Here is a 23,714-nt window from a genome sequence, read left to right as displayed (position 1 = left end):
GGCGGAAAGTGAAGGATTACAATTTTATATGTGCAATGTTTCCATCTGAAAAAAAATACTCCTTCTACCCCTGTGTCAGCCATGGCTCAGTGGGTAGCACACTTGCCTCGGAGTCAGAAGGTTGTGGATTCAGGTCCCACTCCAGTGAGCACATAAATCTAGGCTGACGCTCCAGTGCAGTGCTGAGGGAGTGCTGCACTGTCGGAGATGCCGTCTTTCGGGTGAGTTGTTAAACCGAGGCCCCATCTGCTCTCTCAGGTAGATGTAAAAGATCCCACTGCACTATTTCGAAGAGCAGTGCAGTTATCCCTGGTGTGCTGGCCAATATTTATCCCTCAATCAACATAACAAAAACAGATTATCTGGTCATTATCACATTGTTGTTTGTGGGAGCTTGCTGTGCGCAAATTGGCTGCTGCGTTTCCCACATTACACTCCAAAAGAACTTCACTGGCTGTAAAGCGCTTTGAGATATTTGGTGGTTGTGAAAGGTGTATGTAAATGCAAGTCTTTCTTTCTTTCTGTCCCAGCAAAGTGTCTCAGTTCCAAAGCAGAACATTCTACAAACATGTAGCATGTCTGTCTGCACCAGAGAAAAGGCTTCAGGTGTAGAGGTTGTCCTGAACTTGTTAAAATAAATGTGTTTGTAATCAGCAGTTCATAGAAACATAGGAAATAGTTGCAGGAGTAGGCCCTTCGAGTCTGCACCACCATTCAATAAGATCATGGCTGATCATTCCCTCAGTACCCCTTTCCTGCTTTCTCTCCATACTCCTTGATCTCTTTAGCCGTAAGGGCCATATCTAACTCCCTCTTGAATATATCCAATGAACTGGCATCAACAACTCTATGCGGTAGGGAATTCCACAGGTTAACAACTCTCTAAGTGAAGAAGTTTCTCCTCATCTCAGTCCTAAATGGCCTAACCCCTTATCCTAAGACTATGTCCCCTGGTTCTGGACCTCCCCAACATCGGGGACATTCTTCCCGCATCTAACCTGTCCAGTCCCGTCAGAATCTTATACGTTCTGGGGGAGGTGGGACCAGTACAAACCGGACAGTCTGTACCTGGGCAGGACCGGGACCAATGTCCTAAGGGGAGTGTTTGCTAGTGCTGTTGGGGAGGGGTTAAACTAATATGACAGGGGGATGGGACCCTATGCAGGGAAACAGAGGAAAGTAGAATGGGGGCAGAAGCAAAAAATACAAAGAAGAAAAGTAAAAGTGGAGGGCAGAGAAACCCAAGGCAAAAAGCAAAAAGGGCCACGTTACAGCAAAATTCTAAAGGAGCAAAGTGTATTAAAAAGACAAGCCTGAAGGCTCTGTGCCTCAATGTGAGGAGTATTTATAATAAGGTGGACGAATTAACTGCACAGGCAGCAATTAACGGATATGATATAATTGCATCACGGAGACATGGCTCCAGGGTGACCAAGGATGGGAAGTCAACATCCAGGGGTATTCAACATTTAGGAAGGATAGACAGAAAGGAAAAGGAGGTGGGGTGGCGTTGCTGGTTAAAGAGGAAATGAACGCAATAGTAAGGAAGGACATTAGCTTGGATGATGTGGAATCGGTATGTGTGGAGCTACGAAATACCAAAGGGCAGAAAACGCTAGTGGGAGTTGTGTACAGACCACGAAACAGTAGTAGTAAGGTTGGGGACAGCATCAAACAAGAAATTAGGGATGCATGCAATAAAGGTACAGCAGTTATCATGGGCTACTTTAATCTACATATAGATTGGGCTAACCAAACTGGGAGCAATGCGGTGGAGGAGGATTTCCTGGAGTGTATTAGGGATGGTTTTCTAGACCAATATGTCGAGGAACCAACTAGAGGGCTGGCCATCCTAGACTGGGTGATGTGTAATGAGAAAGGACTAATTAGTAATCTTGTTGTGCGAGGCCCCTTGGGGAAGAGTGACCATAATATGGTAAAATTCTTTATTAAGATGGAGAGTAACACAGTTAATTCAGAGATTAGGGTCCTGAACTTAAGGAAAGGTAACTTCGATGGTATGAGACGTGAATTGGCTAGAATAGACTGGCGAATTATACTTAAAGGGTTGACAGTGGATAGGCAATGGCAAACATTTAAAGATCACATGGGTGAACTTCAACAATTGTACATCCCTGTCTGGAGTAAAAAATAAAATAGGTAAAAATCAAGCGTGGCTAACAAGGGAAATTAAGGATAGTGTTAGATCCAAGGAAGAGGCACATAAATTGGCCAGAAAAAGCAGCAAACCTGAGGACTGGGAGAAATTTAGAATTCAGCAGAGGAGGACAAAGGGTCTAATTAGGAGGGGGGAAATAGAGTATGAGAGGAAGCTTGCTGGCAACATAAAAACAGACTGCAAAAGCTTCTTTAGATATGTGAAGAGAAAAAGATTAGTGAAGACAAATGTAGGTCCCTTGCAGTCAGATTCAGGTGAATTTATAATGGGGAACAAAGAAATGGCAGACCAGTTGAACAAATACTTTGGTTCTGTCTTCACGAAGGAAAACACAAATAACCTTCCGGAAATACTAGGGGACAGTGGGTCGAGTGAGAAGGAGGAACTGAAGGATATCTTTATTAGGCGTGAAATTGATGGGATTGAAGGCCGATAAATCCCCGGGGCCTGATGGTCTGCATCCCAGAGTACTTAGTGGCCCTAGAAATAGTGGATGCATTGGTGATCATTTTCCAACAGTCTATCAACTCTGGATCAGTTCCCAAGGACTGGAGGTAGCTAATGTAACCCCACTTTTTAAAAAAAAGGAGGGAGAGAAAACAGGTAATTATAGACCGGCTAGCGTGACATCAGTCGTGGGGAAAATGTTGGAATCAATTATTAAGGATGAAATAGCAGCGCATTTGGAAAGCAGTGACAGGATCGGTCCAAGTCAGCATGGATTTATGAAAGGGAAATCATGCTTGACAAATCTTCTAGAATTTTTTGAGGATTATAACTAGTAGAATGGACAAGGGAGAACCAGTGGACTTTCAAAAGGCTTTTGACAAGGTCCCACACAAGAGATTGGTGTGCAAAATTAAAGCACATAGTATTGGGGATAATGTACTGACGTGGATGGAGAGCTGGTTGGCAGATAGGAAGCAGAGAGTGGGGATAAACGGGTCCTTTTCAGAATGGCAGGCAGTGACTAGTGGGGTGCCGCAGGGCTCAGTGCTGGGACCCTAGCTATTTACAATATACATTAATGATTTAGATGAAGGAATTGAGTGTAATATCTCAAAGTTTGCGGATGACATTAAGCTGGGTGGCAGTGTGAGCTGTGAGGAGGACGCTAAGAGACTACAGGGTGAGAGGGCAAATGCATGGCAGATGCAGTATAATGTGGATAAATGTGAGGTTATCCACTTTGGTGGCAAAAACACAAAGGCAGAATATTATCTGAATGGCGGCATTTAGGAAAAGGGGAGGTGCAATGAGATCTGTGTGTCATGGTACATCAGTCATTGAAAGTTGGCATGTAGGTACAGCAGGCAGTGAAGAAGGCAAATGGTAGCTGTACAGGGCCTTAGTGAGGCCTCACCTGGAATATTGTGTTCAGTTTTGGTCTCTTAATCTGAGGAAGGACATTCTTGCTATTGAGGGAGTGCAGCGAAGGTTCACCAGACTGATTCCCGGGATGGCAGGACTGACATATGAGGAGAGACTGGACTGACTGGGCCTGTATTCACTGGAGTTTAGAGGATGAGAGGGGATCTCATAGAAACATATAAAGTTCTGACGGGACTGGACAGGTTAGATGTTGGAAGAATGTTCCCGATGTTGGGGGAGTCCAGAACTAGGGGACACAGAAGGATAAGGGGTAAGCCATTTAGGACTGAAATGAGAGAGTTGTTAACCTGTGGAATTCCCTACCGCAGAGAGCTGTTGATGCCAGTTCATTGGATATGTTCAAGAGGGAGTTGGATATGGCCCTTACGGCTAAAGGGATCAAGGGGTATGGAGAGGAAGCAGTAAAGGGGTACTGAGGCGAATGATCAGCCATGATCTTATTGAATGGTGTGCAGGCTCGAAGGGCCAAATGGCCTGCTCCTGCACCTATTTTCTATGTTTCTATGTTTCTTCCGGTGGACACCGCATGCTCCATCTCCAGGGACACCCTGGCTCAGATGTAACCGCGGAAGAGAGGCAGGCAGTCGTGCTGAACGACCCCCTCGACCGCCTGCTGCCTGGACCAGTTAATGGCCACCTTGGCCATGCCCAGGAACAGGCCTCAACAGCTCTACAACTATTTTAGTTGTGCACTTTAATCAAGTGCCCCCTGGTTAAAGGGGGGCGGGGGGGAGGCACACTCCAAACACTTTCAAACAAGTGCCCCCTTGTTTTTTTTTTGAGGGCACTAAAAACACAAATTATACAAGTGCCGCCTTAGCACAGTTTTCTCTTTCAGGTCCGTGCGGTTGGTGCCATTGGGTGCCTCAGAGGCGGAGTCCATCAGGGGCAGGGTATCGATACCGGTGCCGTTGCCCTCCTGAGATCACTTGCTCCGCAGATCGTGTATATTGGCTGTTTGTGGCCACACTCCATGGTGCATAACTCTGGTCCCAGGAATGCAGGCTACAGCGTGGGTAGCTCGCTGGACCCATGTGCTCCTGATGGGTGTTTGCCCGCTGCATTGGCAGTGTGCAGTTGAAATCCTACATCGCACAACGTTTCATTACTTATTGTGAATATCCTGTAGCTCCGATCGTGCGACTTTTCCTTGCTTGTTGCATGTACACAACTCTGATCGTCAATTACACACTTTACATGATCGCAATCGCGCAACTTTTCCTTGCTTATTGAATGTACACAACTCTGATCATCAGTTACACATTTTACCTCTAACTCACAGTTGCTATTACATTGCTTGAGTGTGTGGAACTGTCCCTTTAAGTGTGGTGGGTTGCAGGCCTCCTTTAAGAGAGCTTTGCTATCTTTACTCCAATCCTCTTCTCCGTTTGGTACCATGTGTTGCTCCATCAGCGCTGCCCCTCGTGGTCTGGCCGCCGCCATCTTTTTCTTCAGCGCATCACCTCGTGGTTCGGGCGCCATCTTTCCTCCATCCACTATGTCGACTGCGGTGATCCTCTTCTCCCTGGGTTCTGCCACCAAAGCTGGGAAGTCGCCTTTTGATCTGATTTTTTTCCTCCTGAGTCCTACCACTGGAGCCTGGAAGGTGCGCTCGGGTCGTCTCAGCTGGATCATCTCCACGCAGTCGTGCTGAGCGGTCTGTGCCTCGGGTGCTGTGCTGGTCTGCTCTCTGGTGCCGGATCCAACCTCAGGTGAGGGCTTATTTCGCCTCTGAGCGCAGAGGATGTCGATCGCTGGAAGGGTGAAGTCTTCCCACTTCCCACTTCCAATGGATCTTCCGCATCCACCTTTTTCTGAGTAGCGTTGGTCCATCACCTGCAACAACCCACAGAGGTAACTTGTGCACCGCGCCATCATGGAGTACCTTTACATCCACACTACCAACGCCTGGGATAAGTTCATTGGTGTAGGTGCGCAGCTTTGCCTGAATCGGGACCAACTTGGGTCGTTCAGCTCGATTGTCCCATAACCTCTCAAAGGCTTCTTGAATCATTGACTCGACCTCATGTCCACTTCCATGAAGACTGGAACGCCATCTATCTCGACTTCCATTCTCAACAGGGAACACTCGGTGGTGCAGGTAAACATGCTATATACCTCGTCATGGGGCTGAGCTGCCTCTCTGCCTATCGTTTCATAATCCGCTATGGATTCATGGCCATCAGCAGACTCTTCATTGACACAGTGAGCCATATTTCTCTTAGGCATTCGCTGGAGGTGGCCCTTTGTGCTGCAGCCTTTACAAACATAGTCTTTAAAATGGCACTGGTGTGCCCTGTGATTCCCTCCACAACGCCAGCATGGGGCTACTCTGTTAGCCCCCCTCGGCGGACTCGTGGGCCTGTTCTCGCTTCCCTGAGGAGGTTCGCGTTCTACAGTCCAGCCTCAAAAAGGTGCCACTCTGTGCACAGTACTTGCTGGGTTTGAGTCCTGAGGATGAGTCATCTGCCTAGAACCGCAGGTCGAGGTCATGAATGCCTGGCTCACAGAGATGGCCTTCTGCAGTGTGACTGTGGTATCTGCCGACAGTAGCTTATGAAGAAGGCCCTCATGGCCGATTCCAATGACAAAAATGTCCCACAGCGCTCCGGTGAGGTGGTCGCTGAAATCACTCAGTGCCGCCAGCCTCCTGAGGTCTGCAGCGTATTTCACGATTTCCTGGCCTTCGGGCTGTCAGTGGATGTAGGACCAGTGTCTGGCTGTGAGGATGCTCTCCTCGGGCTTGAGTTGCTCATGGATCAGTGTTATGAGCTCCTCGTACGTCTTGCTCGTTGTCTTCGCTGGTGCCATCAAGTCCCTGACAAGGCCATAGACGGTGGGTCCACAACGAGTTAGCAGGATAGCTCTGCGCTTGCCAGCCAGTGTGGCCGGGTTGTCTCCTGCCAGGTCATTTGCTGTGAAGAAATGGTCAAGCCTCTCCACAAAGGCGTCCCAATCATCACCATCGGCGAACTGCTGCAATGTACCAAGGTTAGCCATTTTTGCGTGAAAGTCCGTAATCTCGTTGCCAATTGTTATGTTCTTGAATGCTCTGATAATGACTCCACGAGGCAATGTGTTGTACTTGAACTGTCGTGACCTTAGTCCTTTATTGATAACTCCAGAGTGAGGATCACACTTGGTGGCCTGCCTTTTATACTAGGCCAGACACACCTGTACAGGTAACCTACAAGTCTCCCATTGCTGTGCCCCCTGGTGATAGTACAACCAGTAGCCATGTAGGATACATGACAGATTCTTTCCTGGCCGCTGATTAAATCGATTTAAGGTTCATTAACCCCACTGGCTCAATACTTTGTGACTGTGTCAATAGTATTACAAGGTGGGGAACTAATATTAAAGGAGGTTCATGACAGCCACACTAGAATTATAAACCAGCCAGTTAGCCATTACTCCAGGCAATACAAATCATTGGCACTTGTTTCCCGGTGGTCGAGCTACTCTCTTAACCCCACCCTCCCCCTTCTCTCATTCCCCCATCCTGAATGTGTGTGAAAATCACACCTCTCTCCATTTTCTCAGCCTCTATACTTGCTTATAAACTGTTAAATCTCTAACTTTTTCCATTACCGACAAAAGGTCATCGACCTGAAACATTAACTCTGTCTCTCTCTACTATGAATGCTGCCCGACCTGCTGAGTATTTCCAGCATTTTCTGATTTTATTTCAGATTTCCAACACCCGCAGTATTTTACATGTGTTTGAAAATTTGCTGGGGGTTCAGTTCCACGGGCCCAAGGCACGCTCTGGGGCCATCATCCAGTGGGGAGGCTTAACAATGTTGGAAACTGGAGAAGAGGGGCATCCTACATCAAACCACATTAAAAGCCCTAAGCGACTGCTCCAGGTGTGGCCTCGGATTAACTTCCCAGACAAAAGACAGTGCAGCACTCCCGCAGTACTGCACTGGAGTGTCAGTCTGGATTATGGGTTCAAGTGTCTAGGTAACCACGGTTGGCAAAAAAATTAGTACGCAGCGAGTTGTTATGAACTCAAATGCACTGCCTTAAAGGGTGGCGGCAGCAGATTCAATAGTAACTTTCAAAAGGGATTTGGATAAATACTTGAAGGGAAATATTTTGCAGAGCTGTGAGGAAAGGCCAGGGGAGTGAGACTAATTGGACAGCTCTTTCAAGAGTTGGCACAGGCACGATGGGCCAAACGGCCTCCTTCTGTGCTGTATAATTCTATGATTCTATGATACAGTACCAGGAATATACCAATATAAAAATCCATCAGCCGCTCAAACCTCTCTTCCCGTGCCCCTCAGTTTGGAAACCTAGCCGCTAGATGGCAGAGTCAACGCCCCAAATCGTAATCCTCTGCTGTCACCGACATGGTTACCATTACAGATCAACATACAACACTTGGATTGGCCAAGCCCACACCAACAATCAGAGGGGAGCAACTCACTGCCCTCCCATTAAAACAAGAATTAAACTGAAACCAGAAAGCAATTTTGAGGCATGAACATCATCATTTAAGCTCCGTGCTCCTCACTCAAGATTAGTTATTAGCCACTTCAAAGCAGCTCATTTCAAGGCCTCATCGAGGTCAGCGGTTGGAATCAATCCAGGTATTCACCAATCTCTGTTGCAGCAAAGCTCCCCCCAGATAGTATTAACATTGTCCCAGACAGCCCAAGTGTTTGGGCACCGTAACTCAGGATATAGAATCTTACGGTACAGGTGGCCACCATTCAGCCCTTTGTGCCTATGCTGGCTCTTTGGTAGAGCTATCCCATTAGTCCCACATTGCCTTTTCCCCATAGCCCAGCAAATTGTTCCCCAAGTAATTTTCCAGTTCCCTTTTGAAAGTTATTATTGAATCTGTTTCCACTGCCATTTCAGGCAGTGCATTCCAGAAAATTCTCATCTTCCTCTGGATTTTTTTTCCAATTATCTTAAATCTGTGACCTCTGATTATTGACCTTCCTGCCACCAGAAACAGTTTCTCCCTATTGACGAGCAAAACCCTTCATAATTTTGAACCCCTCTATTAAACCTCCCCTTAACCTTCTCTGCTCTAAGGAGAACAATCCCAGTTTCTCCAGTCTCTCCACATAACTGAAGTCCCTCATCCCTGATAGCATTCTCGTAAATCTCCCCTGCATCCTCTCTCAGGCCTTGACATCCTTTCTAAGGTGTGGTGCCCAGAATTGGTTATACTGGCCTGGGAGGGGCTAACATACACCCATCCTCTCTGCTCCAAGCCAAACAAAGATTAGGGGAGGAGGCAGACCAAGAATCAAAGATGAAAAATACAATAAAAAGAAAGAGTGAACTTACATAAATATTCTTAAGGCTAGAAATTCGATACCGCCTGCTTAGAGGTGTCAGTTGCTACCTTTAGAACCGGGCGATGTCTGCCACCTGAAAGTGGGATATTCAGTTGTATCGCCCCAAGAGGAGAGTGGAGTGCTAAGAGAAGCGTTCCACTCTCCTTTTCAGGCGCTCACTGAGCGATAGCGCAGGAGGCCTACTCAATTTTTGCCGCTAGGATCCTAACGCCGAAAGATAAAAAAGAAAATCCTGTTGAAAAATTCAGTAAACCTCATCCACCATGACTGCAACAAATAAATAAAAGTTGAAGAAGTTGAATTTCAGCCTTTACCTTGCACTCTGGACGATATCGCCCCGGGATCGTTGCTAGACTGACTGCTTTCCCCTGCCAGTGTCAGCAACAGGGGAAAGACTGAATTTTGCAAATGTGGGGCGACGGAGGCGTTGCACACTCGATGATGTCACCAAGTGGGCAAGGCTAGCGAGCGCAGCGCAAACGGTCAGCGCCACCGTTAAACCTTCACTAAAGTTAGCGGCAGGCGCCGACAGCGCGCCGCTCGGTGCTTAGCACCCCATTAGCAGCGCTAACCAAACTAATTTCTAGTCCAAAGAGTTTTACATAGAATGTACAGCAGAAACAGGCCATTCAGCCAACCAGTCTAAGCTCCACACAAGCCTCCTCCCACCCTACTCCATCTCACCCTATCAGCATATCCTTCTATTCCTTTCTCCCTCATATATTTGTCTAGCTTCCTCTTAAATGCATCTATACTAGACGCCCAAACTACTCCATGTGGTAGTGAGTTCCACAGTCTCACCACTCTTTGGAGAAAGACGTTTCTTCCGAATTCCTTTATTAAATTCATTGGTGACTCATATTTATGACCTCGTTTTGGTCTCCTCCCGGAAGTGGAAACATCCTCTCTACCTCTACTCTGTTGAACCCCTTCATAATTTAAAAAACCTCTCCACAAAGAGCAGATAACTGAAGATGATCTAACTTGGGTCTTTCCTTGTTTAGTACCACACGAGGCACCATTAGCTCATAAAACTCATTAAGTGCAGCTTCAGCTTTTTACACCCATGCATCAAGTGATTGGATAGCATTCAAAGGCATGATGGGCCGAGTGGCTGTGCTGTTCGATTCTATGAACTTCAAATGGTCATCAAATGTATTACAGGTTTTACAGCACATCTCTTAAATTATAATTTTATACAGCGAGTACTATGAATTTCTCTTCGATTGGATTACTTCCCTAGTTTTACACTGAAATACACCCTAGGAACAAAACAGAGCCTCACCTGCAATAGGCAGTGGGACTCACTTACTGCTGTCCTGTATGCCACGGGAGCCAAGCACTTGGGGACCAGTTAAACAACAAAAATGACTATTCTCCATATTCAACAATAACTTGCATTTTGATTTTGCCTTTAATGTAGTAAAACATCCCAAGCTGCTTCACAGGAGTGTTATCCGATAAGATTTGACCCGAGCCACATAAGGAGATATTAGGACAGGTGACCAGCAGCTCGATCAAAGAAACAGATTTTAAGGAGAGGTGGAGAGGTTTAGGGAGGGAATTCCAGAGCGTGGGGCCTAGGCAGCTGAAGGTGGGACAAAAGAAATCAGGGATGGACCAGATGCAAGTTTCAAGGATTGAAGTTTCAGACAAAGTTGAAGTGCTTTGTTAAGGCACTTTAAGCAAGAGGTTACCTCACAGCCTTGCTGTCCTTCTGTGAAGTAGACAGGCTGGTTTTTAAAATATATCAAATATATGTGTGTGTGTATATGGGGATAGAGTTTCTGCTTTGGATGCAATCAGGCTTTGCCTGCCCTACCCCGCCCCGCCCAGTCCTTTAGGGAAAACATTAGAGGGACCATTGATTTACACCCCTCTCAGGTAAAAGAATTTCAAAGATTCACAACCCTCCAAGTGAAGACATTTCCATCTCCATCTTAAATGGCCGACCCCTAATTCAACACTCTCTGGTGAGGGGAAAGAACCTCTTAGCATCTACCCTGTAAAGTCCTCTAAGAATTTTATACGTTTTAATGAGACCATCTCTCATTCTTCTAAACTCCAGAGAAAGTAGGCCCATTCTACCCAATCTCATCTCATCCCAGGAATCAATCTACTGAACCTCAGTTGCACCACCTCCAAGTCAAGTATATCCTTCCTTCAGTAAGAAGAACGGGGAGCGGGCAGGGAAGTGGAGCTGAGCCCAAGATCGGATCAACCATGATCTTATTAAATAGCGGAGCAGGCTCGGGGGCCAAATGGCCCACTCCTGCTCCTATTTCTTTTGTTCCAAAACTGCACACAGTATTCCCAGTGTGGTCTCATCAAAGCCCAATATAATTGTAGCAAGTCCTTCTTATTGTTGTATATCAACCCCCTTGCAAGAAAGGCTAATATACCATTTGTCTTAACTACTTGCTATACCTGCATGTTAACTTTCTGTGTACAAGGACCCCAAATCCCTCTGAACAACATTAACTGGTCTCCCACCTTTTAAAAAACAGTCTGCTTTTCCATTCTTCCTACCAAAGTGGATAATTTCACACTTCCCCACATTATACTCCATCTGCCACCTCCTTGCCCAATCACTTAACTTATCTATATCCCTTTGCAGCCTCTTTTCGTCCTCCTCACAGCCTACTGCTCCATCTAGCTTTGTATCATTAGCAAACTTGGATCTATTACACTCGGTCCCCTCATTCAAGTCATTGATATAGATTGTGAATAGCTGGGGCCTCAGCACTGATCCTTGCTGCACCCCACTAGTTACAGCCTGCCAACCTGAAAATGACCCGTTTATTCCTGCTCTGTTTTCTGTCCGTTAACCAATCCTCAATCTGTGCTAGTATATTACCCCAAACCCCAGGAGCCCTAGTCTTGTGTAATGAGCCCTAATCTACTAATCACCACTGACACACAGCTCATTGATCACCATGCATGTCAGATTTTGCACAATTCACCCGAGTACATAACAGATGCAGTGTTGGTGTGAAATGCAAGGGAATTATACAAACCCCACTGCTCACAATCCTAACCAGCTGACTTGGCAGAAGATGTTTGGCCAGTTTAGCAGGTAGAAATGCAAGAAATTAAACGATTTTAGTGATTAAATGACTGGCAAATCAATGGGGATGCTTGGCATAAACTGACACCATTAAAAGTATTGCTATCTGCCAGTTTATCATCTGACCAAGGAGAAACATTAGATGAGACTGCGAGGCATTAAATATATTGTAAACAAGCAAACCACTTTCAAATAGTTTGAAATGTCCCAATTTTTGGACACAAAATTAACTGTTTTAATACATTTTAAAAATACTATTGAAATCAAGGTGCATCCTAGATAAATATTGGCCAGGACACTGAGGAGAGCTCCCCTGTTCTTCTTCCAATAGTGCCGCGGGGTTTCTTGCGTCCAACTGAGAGGGCAGACGAGGCCTCGGTTTAATGTTTAACTGTGGGAGGTGGGTGTGAGAAAGGCACAGCATGAGGTGCCCACTAAATGAGAACCATAAGTTGAAATACCAGCCCATCCTTAGGTGTCAGCTGTGGCTCAGAGTAGCACTCTAGCCTAAGAGTCAGAAGAACATAATAGGAGCAGGAGTAAGCCGTACAGACCATCGAACCTGCTCCGCCATTCAATAAGATCATGGCTGATCATCGGCCTCAACTCCACTTTCCCACCCGATCTCCATATTCCCTAGTCTGCAAAAATCTATCTATCTCAGCCTTGAATATATTCAGAGACTCAGCATTCACAGCCCTCTGGGGCAGAGAATTCCAAAGATTCACAACCTTCTGTGTGAGTGTGAAGAAATTCCCCCTCATCTGTCTTAAATGTCTACCCCTTACCCAGAGACTGTGTCCCCTAGTTCTAGACACTCCAGCCAGGGGAAACAACCTCTCAGCATCTACTCTGTCAATCCCCTTCAGAATCTTGTATGTTTCAATGAAATCATCTCTCATGCTTTTAAACTCCAGAGAGTATAGACCCATTCTACACAATTTCTCATCATAAGACTGCCCTCTCATTCCAGGAATCAAGCTAGTGAACCTCCGTTGTACCGCCTCCAAGGCAAGTATATCCTTCCTTAGATAAGGAGACCAAAATTGTGCACAGTCCTCCAGGTGTGGTCTCACCAAGGCCCTGTACAATTGTAGTAAGGCTTCCTTACTCTTGTGGGTTCAAGTTCTGCTCCAGGCAATTGAACATAAGATCTACGCTGGCACTACCGTGCAGTACTGACGGAGCTGCAAGTGCTTTGGGATGACCTGAAAGGTGCTATTAGATGTAGACAAAACATGGGAGTGAGACTCACCTTCCATACATTCATTTACAGACTCATAGTCAGCATATGTTCTCCCTTCTGGCCTTTTGGTGGGCTGCACTAGCAAAATCGTGTGTGACTGAGAAGAGAGAAAGGAATCGCGTTAGATGTTCGTTAGTTTTGCTTCATGTTCTCTCTCTTTTCTCCTGCTCCATCTAAAGTAAAAACAGTTTAAAAATTGCAAAGTAACTGAAAACTTCTGATGATCTGAATGCACTGCCTGAAAGGGTGGTGCTAGCAGATTCAATCATAACTTTCAATAGGGAATTGGATATATACTTGAAAAGGAGTCATTTACAGGGCTATGGGGAAGGACTAATTGGACAGCCCTTTTGAAGGGCCAGCACAGACACGATGGGCTGAATGGCCCCCTTCTGTGCTGTATCATTCTATAACCACTGAAGGCTTGTCAAAAACGTTACGATGCAAGATTTTTTGATTTTTGATTTTAGTTTATAATCATTGTCCATTACTGCATATACAAAAACACTGATGTTTATATATTTCATATGCTCCCTTCAAGTTACCAGGAACATCTGCTGGATTCACTATCTCCCAATTGCTGAAGATATGTAGACGACCCAACTTCTAAGAAAACCATTGTTACTGCATTTGCATCGCAGCGATGGTAGTGGAGGCAGGCCCTTGTTTGACAGTACTGCCAGTATAAATAAGGTGGCACTAATCCCACGGCTTGCATTCGACAGCAAGAATAGAGCAGTAGTAGACCATACGGCCCCTTGAACCTGCTCCATCATTCAGTAAGATCATGGCTGATCATCGACCTCAACTCCACTTTCCCACCCGATCTCCATATCCCTTGATTCCCCGAGACTCCAAAAATCTATCGATCTCAACCTTGAATATATTCAGAGATTCAGCCCTTTGGGGCAGAGAATTCCAAAGATTCACAACCCTCTGAGTGAAGAAATTCCTCCTCATCTCTGCCTTAAATGGCCAACCCCTAGTACCTATAAATATATCTGAATAGCAAGTAAGGTGGCACTAGCGCCGCAACCAGACTCGTTGAGAAGTCTGGCTGCTATTCTGAGCATTCAGCTGGCTTATACCTGCCATATTACTAGCCCATAAATCAACGACTCTGTTCCCGCCTCCTCCTTCCATCATGAGGTCCATGGCCTGAAAGAACCTCACTCCTGTCCAGTTGTTTCCCGTTGACAGACTTCGGAAACTTGCTCACAGTATGAACGGTGCAATTTGGACTCGATACATTGTGGAACTGCGTCCGCTGAATAACAACTTAAAATTGCCCGTGTCCATCTTTTTTAGCAGGCAATAGTGGTTTGCCTACCAGGAAGGGACTGGATCAACAGTGCAAAAGTGCCATTGTGTACATTTTTATTCCACAATCCAGATGCTGAGCTCCCACATGTTTAAACCCGAGCTGTAGCACACTTTGATTGACTCCATTGCTACACCAATATGCTACATTACATTCAGTTACCACTTTTAACAAGTTAATAAAAGTCACACTTTTCAGTGGTTTCAGTCATCTGCTAGCTTAAACTCAAGAGGCACAGAAAGATTGGAAATGAATGCAAAGACAAGCTTTTGGATTTTGGGGGGGGGGGGGAGGGGGGGGGAGGGGGGGTGAGGGGGACATGGCGGACGGTAAGGGAGAGGAGGAATTACAGGGGAGGGAAAGAGAAACAGAATTGACCGAGAAGGCAGCTACAATTGTGATCCCATCTTGATCTGAAGAAAAAGAAAGCAGAGTAAGCTGGGCGTGCAATAAAAGAGAACGGATGTGAATCTCCATCATAGGCGAATTATTGAGGGACACGCAAGTTAAAATTATGCCTTCTCATTACTATCTCATTGAAACATAGAAAATTCTTACAGGGCTTGACAGGGTAGATGCAGGGAGGATGTTTCCCCCTGGCTGGGGATCTAAAACCAGAGGTCACAGTCTCAGAATAAGGGGTCAGCCATTTAGGACTGAGATGAGGAGAAATCTCTTCACTCAGAGAATGGTGAATCTTTGGAATTCTCTACCCCAGGGAATCAAGAGATATGGGGATAGTGCAGAAAAGTGGAGTTGAGGTAGAAGATGGTAAAATGGTAAAGAAACAAATTTAAAAGCTCTTTATCTGAATGCACAACAAAATAGATGAGTTGACGATACAAATAAATACAAATGGGTACGATCTGATAGCCATTACAGAGACATGGTTGCAAGGTGACCAAGGCTGGGAACTAAATATTTAGGGATATTTGACAATTTGGAAGGACAGACAGAAAGGAAAAGGAGGTGGGGTAGCTCTGTTAATAAAGGATGAGATCAGTGCGTTAGTGAGAAACGATATTGGCTCAGAAGATCAAGATATTGAATCAGTTTGGGTGGAGATAAGGAATAATAAGAGGAAAAGTCACTGGTGGGCATAATCCATAGGCTCCCTAACAGTAGCTACACTGTTGGACGAAGTATAAATCAAGAAATAATAGTGGCATGTAAAAAAGGAACAGCAATAATCATGGCGATTTTAACTTTCATATTGATTGGACAAAGCAAATTGACCAGGGTAGCCTTGAGGAAGAGTTCACAGAGTGTATCCGGGATAGTTTCCTTGAACAGCATGTTGTGCGGAACCAACCAGGGAGCAGGCTATCTTAGATCTGGTATTGTATAATGAGACAGGATTAATAAACAATCTCTTAGTAAAGGATCCTCCAGGAATGAGTGACCATAGCATGGTTGAATTCCAAATTCAGTTGGAGGGTGAGAAAGTTGGATCTCAAACCAGTGTCCTAAGCTTAAACAAAGGAGACTACAAAGGTATAAAGGCAGAGTTAGCTAAAGTGGACTGGGAAAATAGATTAAAGTGTGGGACAGTTGATGAGCAGTGGCAGACATTTAAGGCGTTTTTCATAAACCTGAACAAAAATATATTCCAATGAGAAGGAAAGACTGTAAGAGAAGTGATAACCATCCGTGGCTAACTAAGGAAATAAGGGATGGTATCAAATTGAAAATAAGGGCATACAAAGTGACCAAGACTAGTGGGAGGCCAGAGGATTGAGAACCCAGCAAAGAACGACTAAAAAAAAAATAAAGAGAGGGAAGATAGATTATGAAAGCAAACTAGCACGAAATATAAAAACAAATAGTAAATGTTTCTACAGATACATAAAAAGGAAAAGAGTGTATAAAGTAAATGTTGGTCCTTTAGAGGATGAGACTGGGCAAGTAATAATGGGGAGCAAGGAAATGGCACGAGACTTTGAACAAATATTTTGCATCAGCATAATGGGACTAAAGGCGGACACGTGCCCTGGACCTGATGGCTTGCATCCTAGGGTCTTAAAAGATGTGGCTGCAGAGTGTGGATCCTTTGGTTGCAATCTACCAAAATTCCCAGGATTCTGGGAAGGTCCCAGCGGATTGGAAAACCATAAATGTATTGCCCCTATTTAAAAAAGGAGGCAGACAGAAAGCAGGAAACTATAGACCAGTTAGCCTAACATCTGTCGTTGGGAAAATGCTGGAGTCCATTATTAAGGAAGCCGTAGCAGGATATTTGGGAAAGCATAATTCAGTCAAGCAGAGTCAACATGGTTTTAATACAGGGAAATCATGTTTGACAAACTTGCTGGAGTTCTTTGAGGATGTAACGAGCAGGGTGGATAAGGGGGATCCAGTGAATGTGGTGTATTTCGATTTCCAGAAGGCATTCGATAAAGTGCCACATAAAAGGTTAGTGCACAAGATAAAAGTTCACGGGATTGGGGGTAATATATTAGCATGGATAGAGGATTGGCTAACTAACAGAAAACAGAGAGTTGCGATAAATGGGTCATTTTCCGGTTGGCAAACAGTAACTAGTGGGGTGACACGTGGATCAGTGCTGGGTCCTCAACTATTTACAATCTATATTAATGACTTGGATGAAGGGACAGAGTGTAATGTAGCCAAGTTTGCTGATGACACAAAGATGGATGGGAAAGCAAATTGCGAGGACACAAGAAACCTTCAAAGTGAGTGGGCAAGTATTTGGCAGATAGAGTATAATGTGGTAAAATGTGAGGTTATCCACTTTGGCAGAAAAAATAGAAAGCAAATTATAATTGAAATGGAGAAAAATTCCTCTGCAGTACAGAGGGGCCTGGGGGTCCTTGTGCATGAAACACAAAAAGTTAGTATGCAGGTACAGCAAGTAATCAGGAAGACAAATGGAATGTTGGCCTTTATTGCAAGGGGGGTGGAGTATAGAAGCAGAAAAGTCCTGCTACAGGGTATTGGTGAGGCCACACCTGGAGTACTTCATACAGTTTTGGTCTCCGTATTTAAGGATGGATATACTTGCATTGGAGGCTGTTCAGAGAACGTTCACTAGGTTGATTCCAGAGTTGAGGGGGTTGATATGAAGATAGGTTGAGTAGGTTGGGCCTATACTCATTGGAGTTCAGAAGAATGAGAGATGATCTTATTGAAACATAGGAGATAATGAGAGGAGCTCGACAAGGTGGATGCAGAGAGGGTATTTCCACTCATAGGGGAAACTAAAACTAGGGACCATGGTCTCAGAATAAGGGGCCGCCCATTTAAAACTGAGGTGAGGAGGAATTTCTTCTCTCAGAGGGTTATAAATCTGTGGAATTCCCTACCCCAGAGAGCTGTGGAGGCTCAGTCCTTGAGTATATTCAAGACAGAGATCGATAGATTTTTGGATATTAAGGGAATCAAGGGATATGGAAATCGGGCGGCAAGTGGAGTTGAGGTAGATCAGCCATGATCTTATTGAATGGCGGAACAGGCTCAAGGGTCCGAATGGGCTATTTCTGCTCCTATTTCTTATCTAAGCGGGGGATCCAAATAGACTTCGGCACACCCTTGATAGTCAACACCCAAACTCTCCCCCAATCACCTAATTCCTTTCTCCCGACAGAATTTTGAATCTAGCTGTCTGAATTCAACCAGCCTCGCACATGGATCTTTAAAATCAACGCCTCCTGAAAATTAAAAGCACCGGACGAAAATTAGCAGCAGTTTTGGAGCAAATTTGTTGGCTGCTCTTTGAACCTGGGCCGAGAACGGAGGAAAGGTAATACACCTGCACACCAAGCAAACACCCTGAATACTGTAGGTTACATCAGCCAGTTCTAAACGATGTTCAAACTATATGCTCAGTTTGACATTTGTAAAAAGAGCTCTTATTCACATTCAACTGACCAGATAATACCAAGTCCATAAAGAAGATAAATTAACTGCAGCACAATTTGCCCGGTTTTTGCCACTCATTTCAGAGCCCATTCTATCCCACTACTCAAATACCGAATTCTGATTAATAGTTTACATAAATACATCGAGTTTACTGCACAGAAACAGGCCATTCGGCCCAACTGCTTGGTCTATGCCAGCTTCCTCAATCTCTTGTCATCTAACCCCATCAGTATATCCTTCTGTTCCTTTCATAGAAAGAATCATAGAAATTTACAGCACAGAAAGAGGCCATTCGGCCCATTGTGTCCGTGCCGGCCGTCAAAGAGCTACCCAGCCTAATCCCACTTTCTAGCTCTTGGTCCATAGTCCTGTAGGTAACGGCACTTCAAGTGCACATCCAAGTACTTTTAAAATGTGGTGAGGGTTTCTGCCTCTATCACCCTTTCAGGCAGTGAGTTCCAGACCCACACCACCCTCTGGGTGAAAATAATTCTCCTCAAATCCCCTCTAAACCTCCTACCAATTACTTTAAATCTATGCTCCCTCTGCTAAGGGAAATAGGTCCTTCCTATTCATTCTATTTAGGCCCCTCATAATTTTATACACATCAATAAGGTCTCCCCTCACAGCCTCCTCTGTTCCAAAGAAAACAAACCCAGTCTATCCAATCTTCCCTCGTAGCTAAAATTCTCCAGTCCAGGCAACATCCTCATATATCTCCTCTGTACCATCGCTAATGCAATCACATCTTTCCTGTAATGTGGTGACCACTGCACACAGTACGCAGTGGCCTAACTAGTGTTTTATATAGTTCAAGCATAACCTCCCTGCTCTTATATTCTATGCCTCGGCTAATAAAGGCAAGTATCCCGTATGTCTTCTTAACCACCTTATCTACCTATCCTGCTACCTTCAGGGATCTGTGGACATATACTCCAAGGTCCCTCTGTTCCTTTACACTACTCAGTTATTCCCTTGCCTTGTTAGTTCTCCCCAAATGCATTACCTCACACTACTCCGGGTTGAATTCCATTTGCCACTGTTCTGTCTACCTGACCAGTCCATTGATATCTTCCTGCAGTCCGCAGCTTTCTTCTTCGTGATCAACCACATGGCCAATTTTTGTATCATCTGCAACTTCTTAATCATACCCGCTACATTCAAGTCTAAATCATTGATATTTATCACAAAAAGCAAGGGACCTAGTACTGAGCCCTGCAGAACCCCACTGGAAACAGCCTTCCAGTCACAAAAACACCCATTGACCATTACCCTTTGCTTCCTGCCTCTGAGCCAATTTTGGATCCAACTTGCTACTTTGCCTTGGATCCAAAATTGGTAACCAGTCTGCCATGTGGGTGGGACCTTATCAAAAGCCTTACTAAAATCCATATACACTACACCAAACGCACGAGCTCATGTATTAATCCAGCTTCCCTTTAAATGCAAATGTGCCATTCGCCTCAAATACTCCATGTGATAGCGAGTTCCACATTCTAACCACTCTCTGGATAAAGAGGTTTCTCCCGAATTCCTTATTGGATTTATTTATTTGGGGGTGATCAACACTTCAGATCTTTCAAGCTCTCAGCAGAGAGATGGAAACACCAGCAGCTGATTTGAGCCAGAGAAGGGTTCCAAAAGCAATGCTGCGATATGAGAAAGCCTCAGAAAGGGAACAGCAGCAACAGGAATGGCAAAATGAGTAAAGTTGAGGATATAAAGCCCCTCTGCAGCCTCATAAATTAAATCATAGAAGAGCAAATGCTCGTCACAAAGGAAAGGGGACAAAGAAAGAAAATAAAAATCCATTAGTTTGGGTATATTGTGGAAAAATGACAGAGTCTCGGTAAGAAGGATATATTGCCCTTGGAGATGGTGCATTGCAGGGGTTTGTATTCCTTGGGTATAGAAGATTGAGGGTGATCTAATTGAGATGCTTAAAATGATTGAAAGATTTGGTCAGGTATATAGAGAGAAGCTATTTCATCTGGTGGGGGGAGTCCAGAACAAGGGGGCACAATCTTAAAATTAGAGCCAGGCCATTCAGGGGTGAAATCAGGAAGCACTTCTTCACACAAAGGGTAGAAGGAATCTCAAACTCACTGCCCCAGAAGGGTGTGTATGCTGGGGGTCAATAGGAACTTTCAAGACTGAGCTTGTCAGATGTGTGTTATGTGAGAGATATGGAGCAAAGGCAGGTAAATAGAGTTGAGGTACAGATCAGCCATGGTCTAATTGAATGGCGGAGCAGGCTCGAGGGGCTGGATGGGTTCCTCCTGTTCCTGTGTGAGAACTAGCTGATTGCCCGTATTGTTATTCAGTTGAATAAGATGCAGGTACAGCACATGCCACACACCAAAACAATGGCAGATCGGATGCAGCATGCAAACCTGTGATTGGGAAAAACTTTTCGGAGAAAGTCAGGCAGAGACAATTAATTAAGAATGTAAGAACATAAGAATTAGGAGCAAGAATAGGCCATTCGGCCCCTCGAGCCTGCTCCGCCATTCAATAAGATCATGGCTGATCTTCTACCTCAACTCCACTTTCCCGCACTATCCCCATATCCCTTGATTCCCATAATATCAAAAAATCTATCGATCTCGGTCTTGAATATACTCAGACTGAGCCTCCACAGCCCTCTGGGGTAGAGAATTCCCAAGAATCACCACCATCTGAGTGAAGAAATTTTTCCTCATCTCAATCCTAAATGGCCGACCCCTTATGCTGAGACTGTGACACCTGGTTCCAGACTCCTCAGCCAGGGGGAAACATCCTCCCTATATCGACCCTGTCAAGCCGTGTAAGAATTTTATATGTTTCAATGAGATCACCTCTCATTCTTCTAAACTCTAGAGAATATAGGCCTAGTCTACTCAATCTCTCCTCGGAGGACAAACCCCCATCCCAGGAATCAGTCTGGTGGATCTTTGTTGCACTCCCTCAATGGCAAGTATATCCTTCCTTAGGTAAACATAGAAACATAGAAAATAGGTGCAGGAGTAGGCCATTCGGCCCTTCGAGCCTGCACCACCATTCAATAATATCATGGTAGATCATTCACCTCAGTACACCTTTCCTGCTTTCTCTCCATACTCCCTGATCCCTTTAGCTGTAAGGGCCATATCTAACTCCCTCTTGAATACATCTAACGAACTGGTATCAACAACTCTCTGCGGTAGAGAATTCCACAGGTTAACAACTCTCGAGTGAAGAAGTTTCTCCTCATCTCGGTCCAAAATGGCTTACCCCTTATCCTTAGACTGTGACCCCTGGTTCTGGACTTCCCAAACATCGGGAACATTCTTCCTGCATCTAACCTGTCCAGTCCCGTCAGAATGTTATATGTTTCTATGATCCCCTCTCATTCTTCTAAACTCCAGTGAATACAGGTCCAGTCGATCCAGTCGCTCCTCATATGTCATATGCCTGGGAATCAGTCTGGTGAACGAACCTTCGCTGCACTCCCTCAATAGCAAGAACATCCTTCCTCAGATTTAGAGACCAAAACTGAACACAATATTCCAGGTGAGGCCTCACCAAGGCCCTGTACAACTGCAGTAAGACCTCCCTGCTCCTATACTCAAATCTCCTAGCTATGAAGGCCAACATGCCATTTGCCTTCTTCACCGCCTGCTGTACCTGCATGCCAACTTTCAATGACTGATGTACCATGACACCCAGGTCTCGTTGCAACTCCTCTTTTCCTAATCTGCCGCCATTCAGATAATATTCTGCCTTCATGTTTTTGCCACCAAAGTGGATAACCTCACATTTATCCACATTATATTGCATCTGCCATGCATTTGCCCACTCACCTAATCTGTCCAAGTCACCCTGCAGCCTCTTATCATCCTCCTCACAGCTCACACCGCCACCCAGCTTAGTGTCATCTGCAAACTTGGAGATATTACACTCAATTCCTTCATCTAAATCATTGATATATATTGTAACTAGCTGGGGTCCCAGCACTGAACCCTGCGGCACCCCACTAGTCACTGCCTGTCATTATGAAAAGGACCCGTTTATCCCAACTCTCTGCTTCCAGTCTGCCAACCAGTTCTCTATACACGTCAATTCATTACCCCCAATACCATGTGCTTTAATTTTGCACACCAATCTCTTGTGTGGGACCTTGTCTAAAGCCTTTTGAAAGTCCAAATACACCACATCCACTGGTTCACCCTTGTCCATTCTACTAGTTACATCCTTAAAAAACTCGAGAAGATTTGTCAAGCATGATTTCCCTTTCATAAATCCATGCTGACTTGGACCAATCCTGTCACTGCTTTCCAAATGCGCTGCTATTTCATCTTTAATAACTGATTCCAACATTTTCCCCACTACTGATGTCAGGCTAGCCGGTCTATAATTCCCCGTTTTGTCTCTCTCTCCTTTTTTAAAAAGTGGTGCTACATTTGCTACCCTCCAGTCCATAGGAACTATCCAGAGTCGATAGACTGTTGGAAAATGATCACCAATGCATCCATTATTTCTAGGGCCACTTCCTTAAGTACTCTGGGATGCAGACCATCAGGCTCTGGGGATTTATCGGCCTTACTCCCATCAATTTCCCCAACACAATTTCCTGACTAATAAGGATTTCCTTTAGTTCCCCCTTCTCGCTAGACCCTCAGTCCCCTAGTATTTCTGGAAAGTTACTTGTGTCTTCCTTCGTGAAGATAGTATCAAAGTATTTGTTCAATTGGTCTGCCATTTCTTTGTTCCCCATTATAAATTCACCTGATTCTGACTGTAAGGGACCTATGTTTGTCTTCACTAATCTTTTTCTCTTCACATATCTATAGAAGATTTACAGTCAGTTTTTATGTTCCCTACAAACTTCCTCTCATACTCTGTTTTCCCCCTCCTAATTAAACCCTTTGTCCTCCTCTGCTGAATTCTAAACTTCTCCCATTCCTCAGGTTTGCTGCTTTTTCTGGCCAATTTGTATGCCTCTTCCTTGGATTTAACACTATCCCTAATTTCCCTTGTTAGCCACGGTTGAGCTACCTTCCCCGTTTTATTTTTACTCCAGGCAGGGATGTACAATTGTTGAAGTTCATCCATGTGATCTTTAAATGTTTGCCATTGCCGATCCACCGTCAACCTTTTAAGTATCATTCGCCAGTCTATTCTAGCCAATTCAAGTCTCATACCATTGAAGTTGCTTTTCCTTAAGTTCAGGACCCTAGTCTCTGAATTAACTGTGTCACTCTCCATCTTCATAAAGAATTCTAATATATTATGGTCACTCTTTCCCAAGGGGCCTCACACAACAAGATTGCTAATTAGTCCTTTCTCAT

General features: G+C 44.8%; 1 protein-coding gene across 1 annotated transcript in view; it reads right to left on the bottom strand.

Moving 5' to 3' along the window:
- The window catches only part of LOC139263134 (enhancer of rudimentary homolog), a 41,899-nt gene that overhangs the window by 12,788 nt on the left and 5,397 nt on the right, over positions 1-23,714 (bottom strand). The window contains exon 2 of the mRNA XM_070878731.1: positions 13,215-13,302. Coding sequence (XP_070734832.1) covers positions 13,215-13,302 — 88 coding nt within the window. The remainder of the gene's footprint in view (positions 1-13,214; positions 13,303-23,714) is intronic.

Source organism: Pristiophorus japonicus, chromosome 4, assembly GCF_044704955.1.
Source record: "Pristiophorus japonicus isolate sPriJap1 chromosome 4, sPriJap1.hap1, whole genome shotgun sequence".
In the NCBI taxonomy this organism is placed as follows: domain Eukaryota; kingdom Metazoa; phylum Chordata; class Chondrichthyes; family Pristiophoridae; genus Pristiophorus; species Pristiophorus japonicus.
Note: the sequence above shows the minus strand (reverse complement) of the source record. Positions and strands in the feature narration are given on the sequence as shown.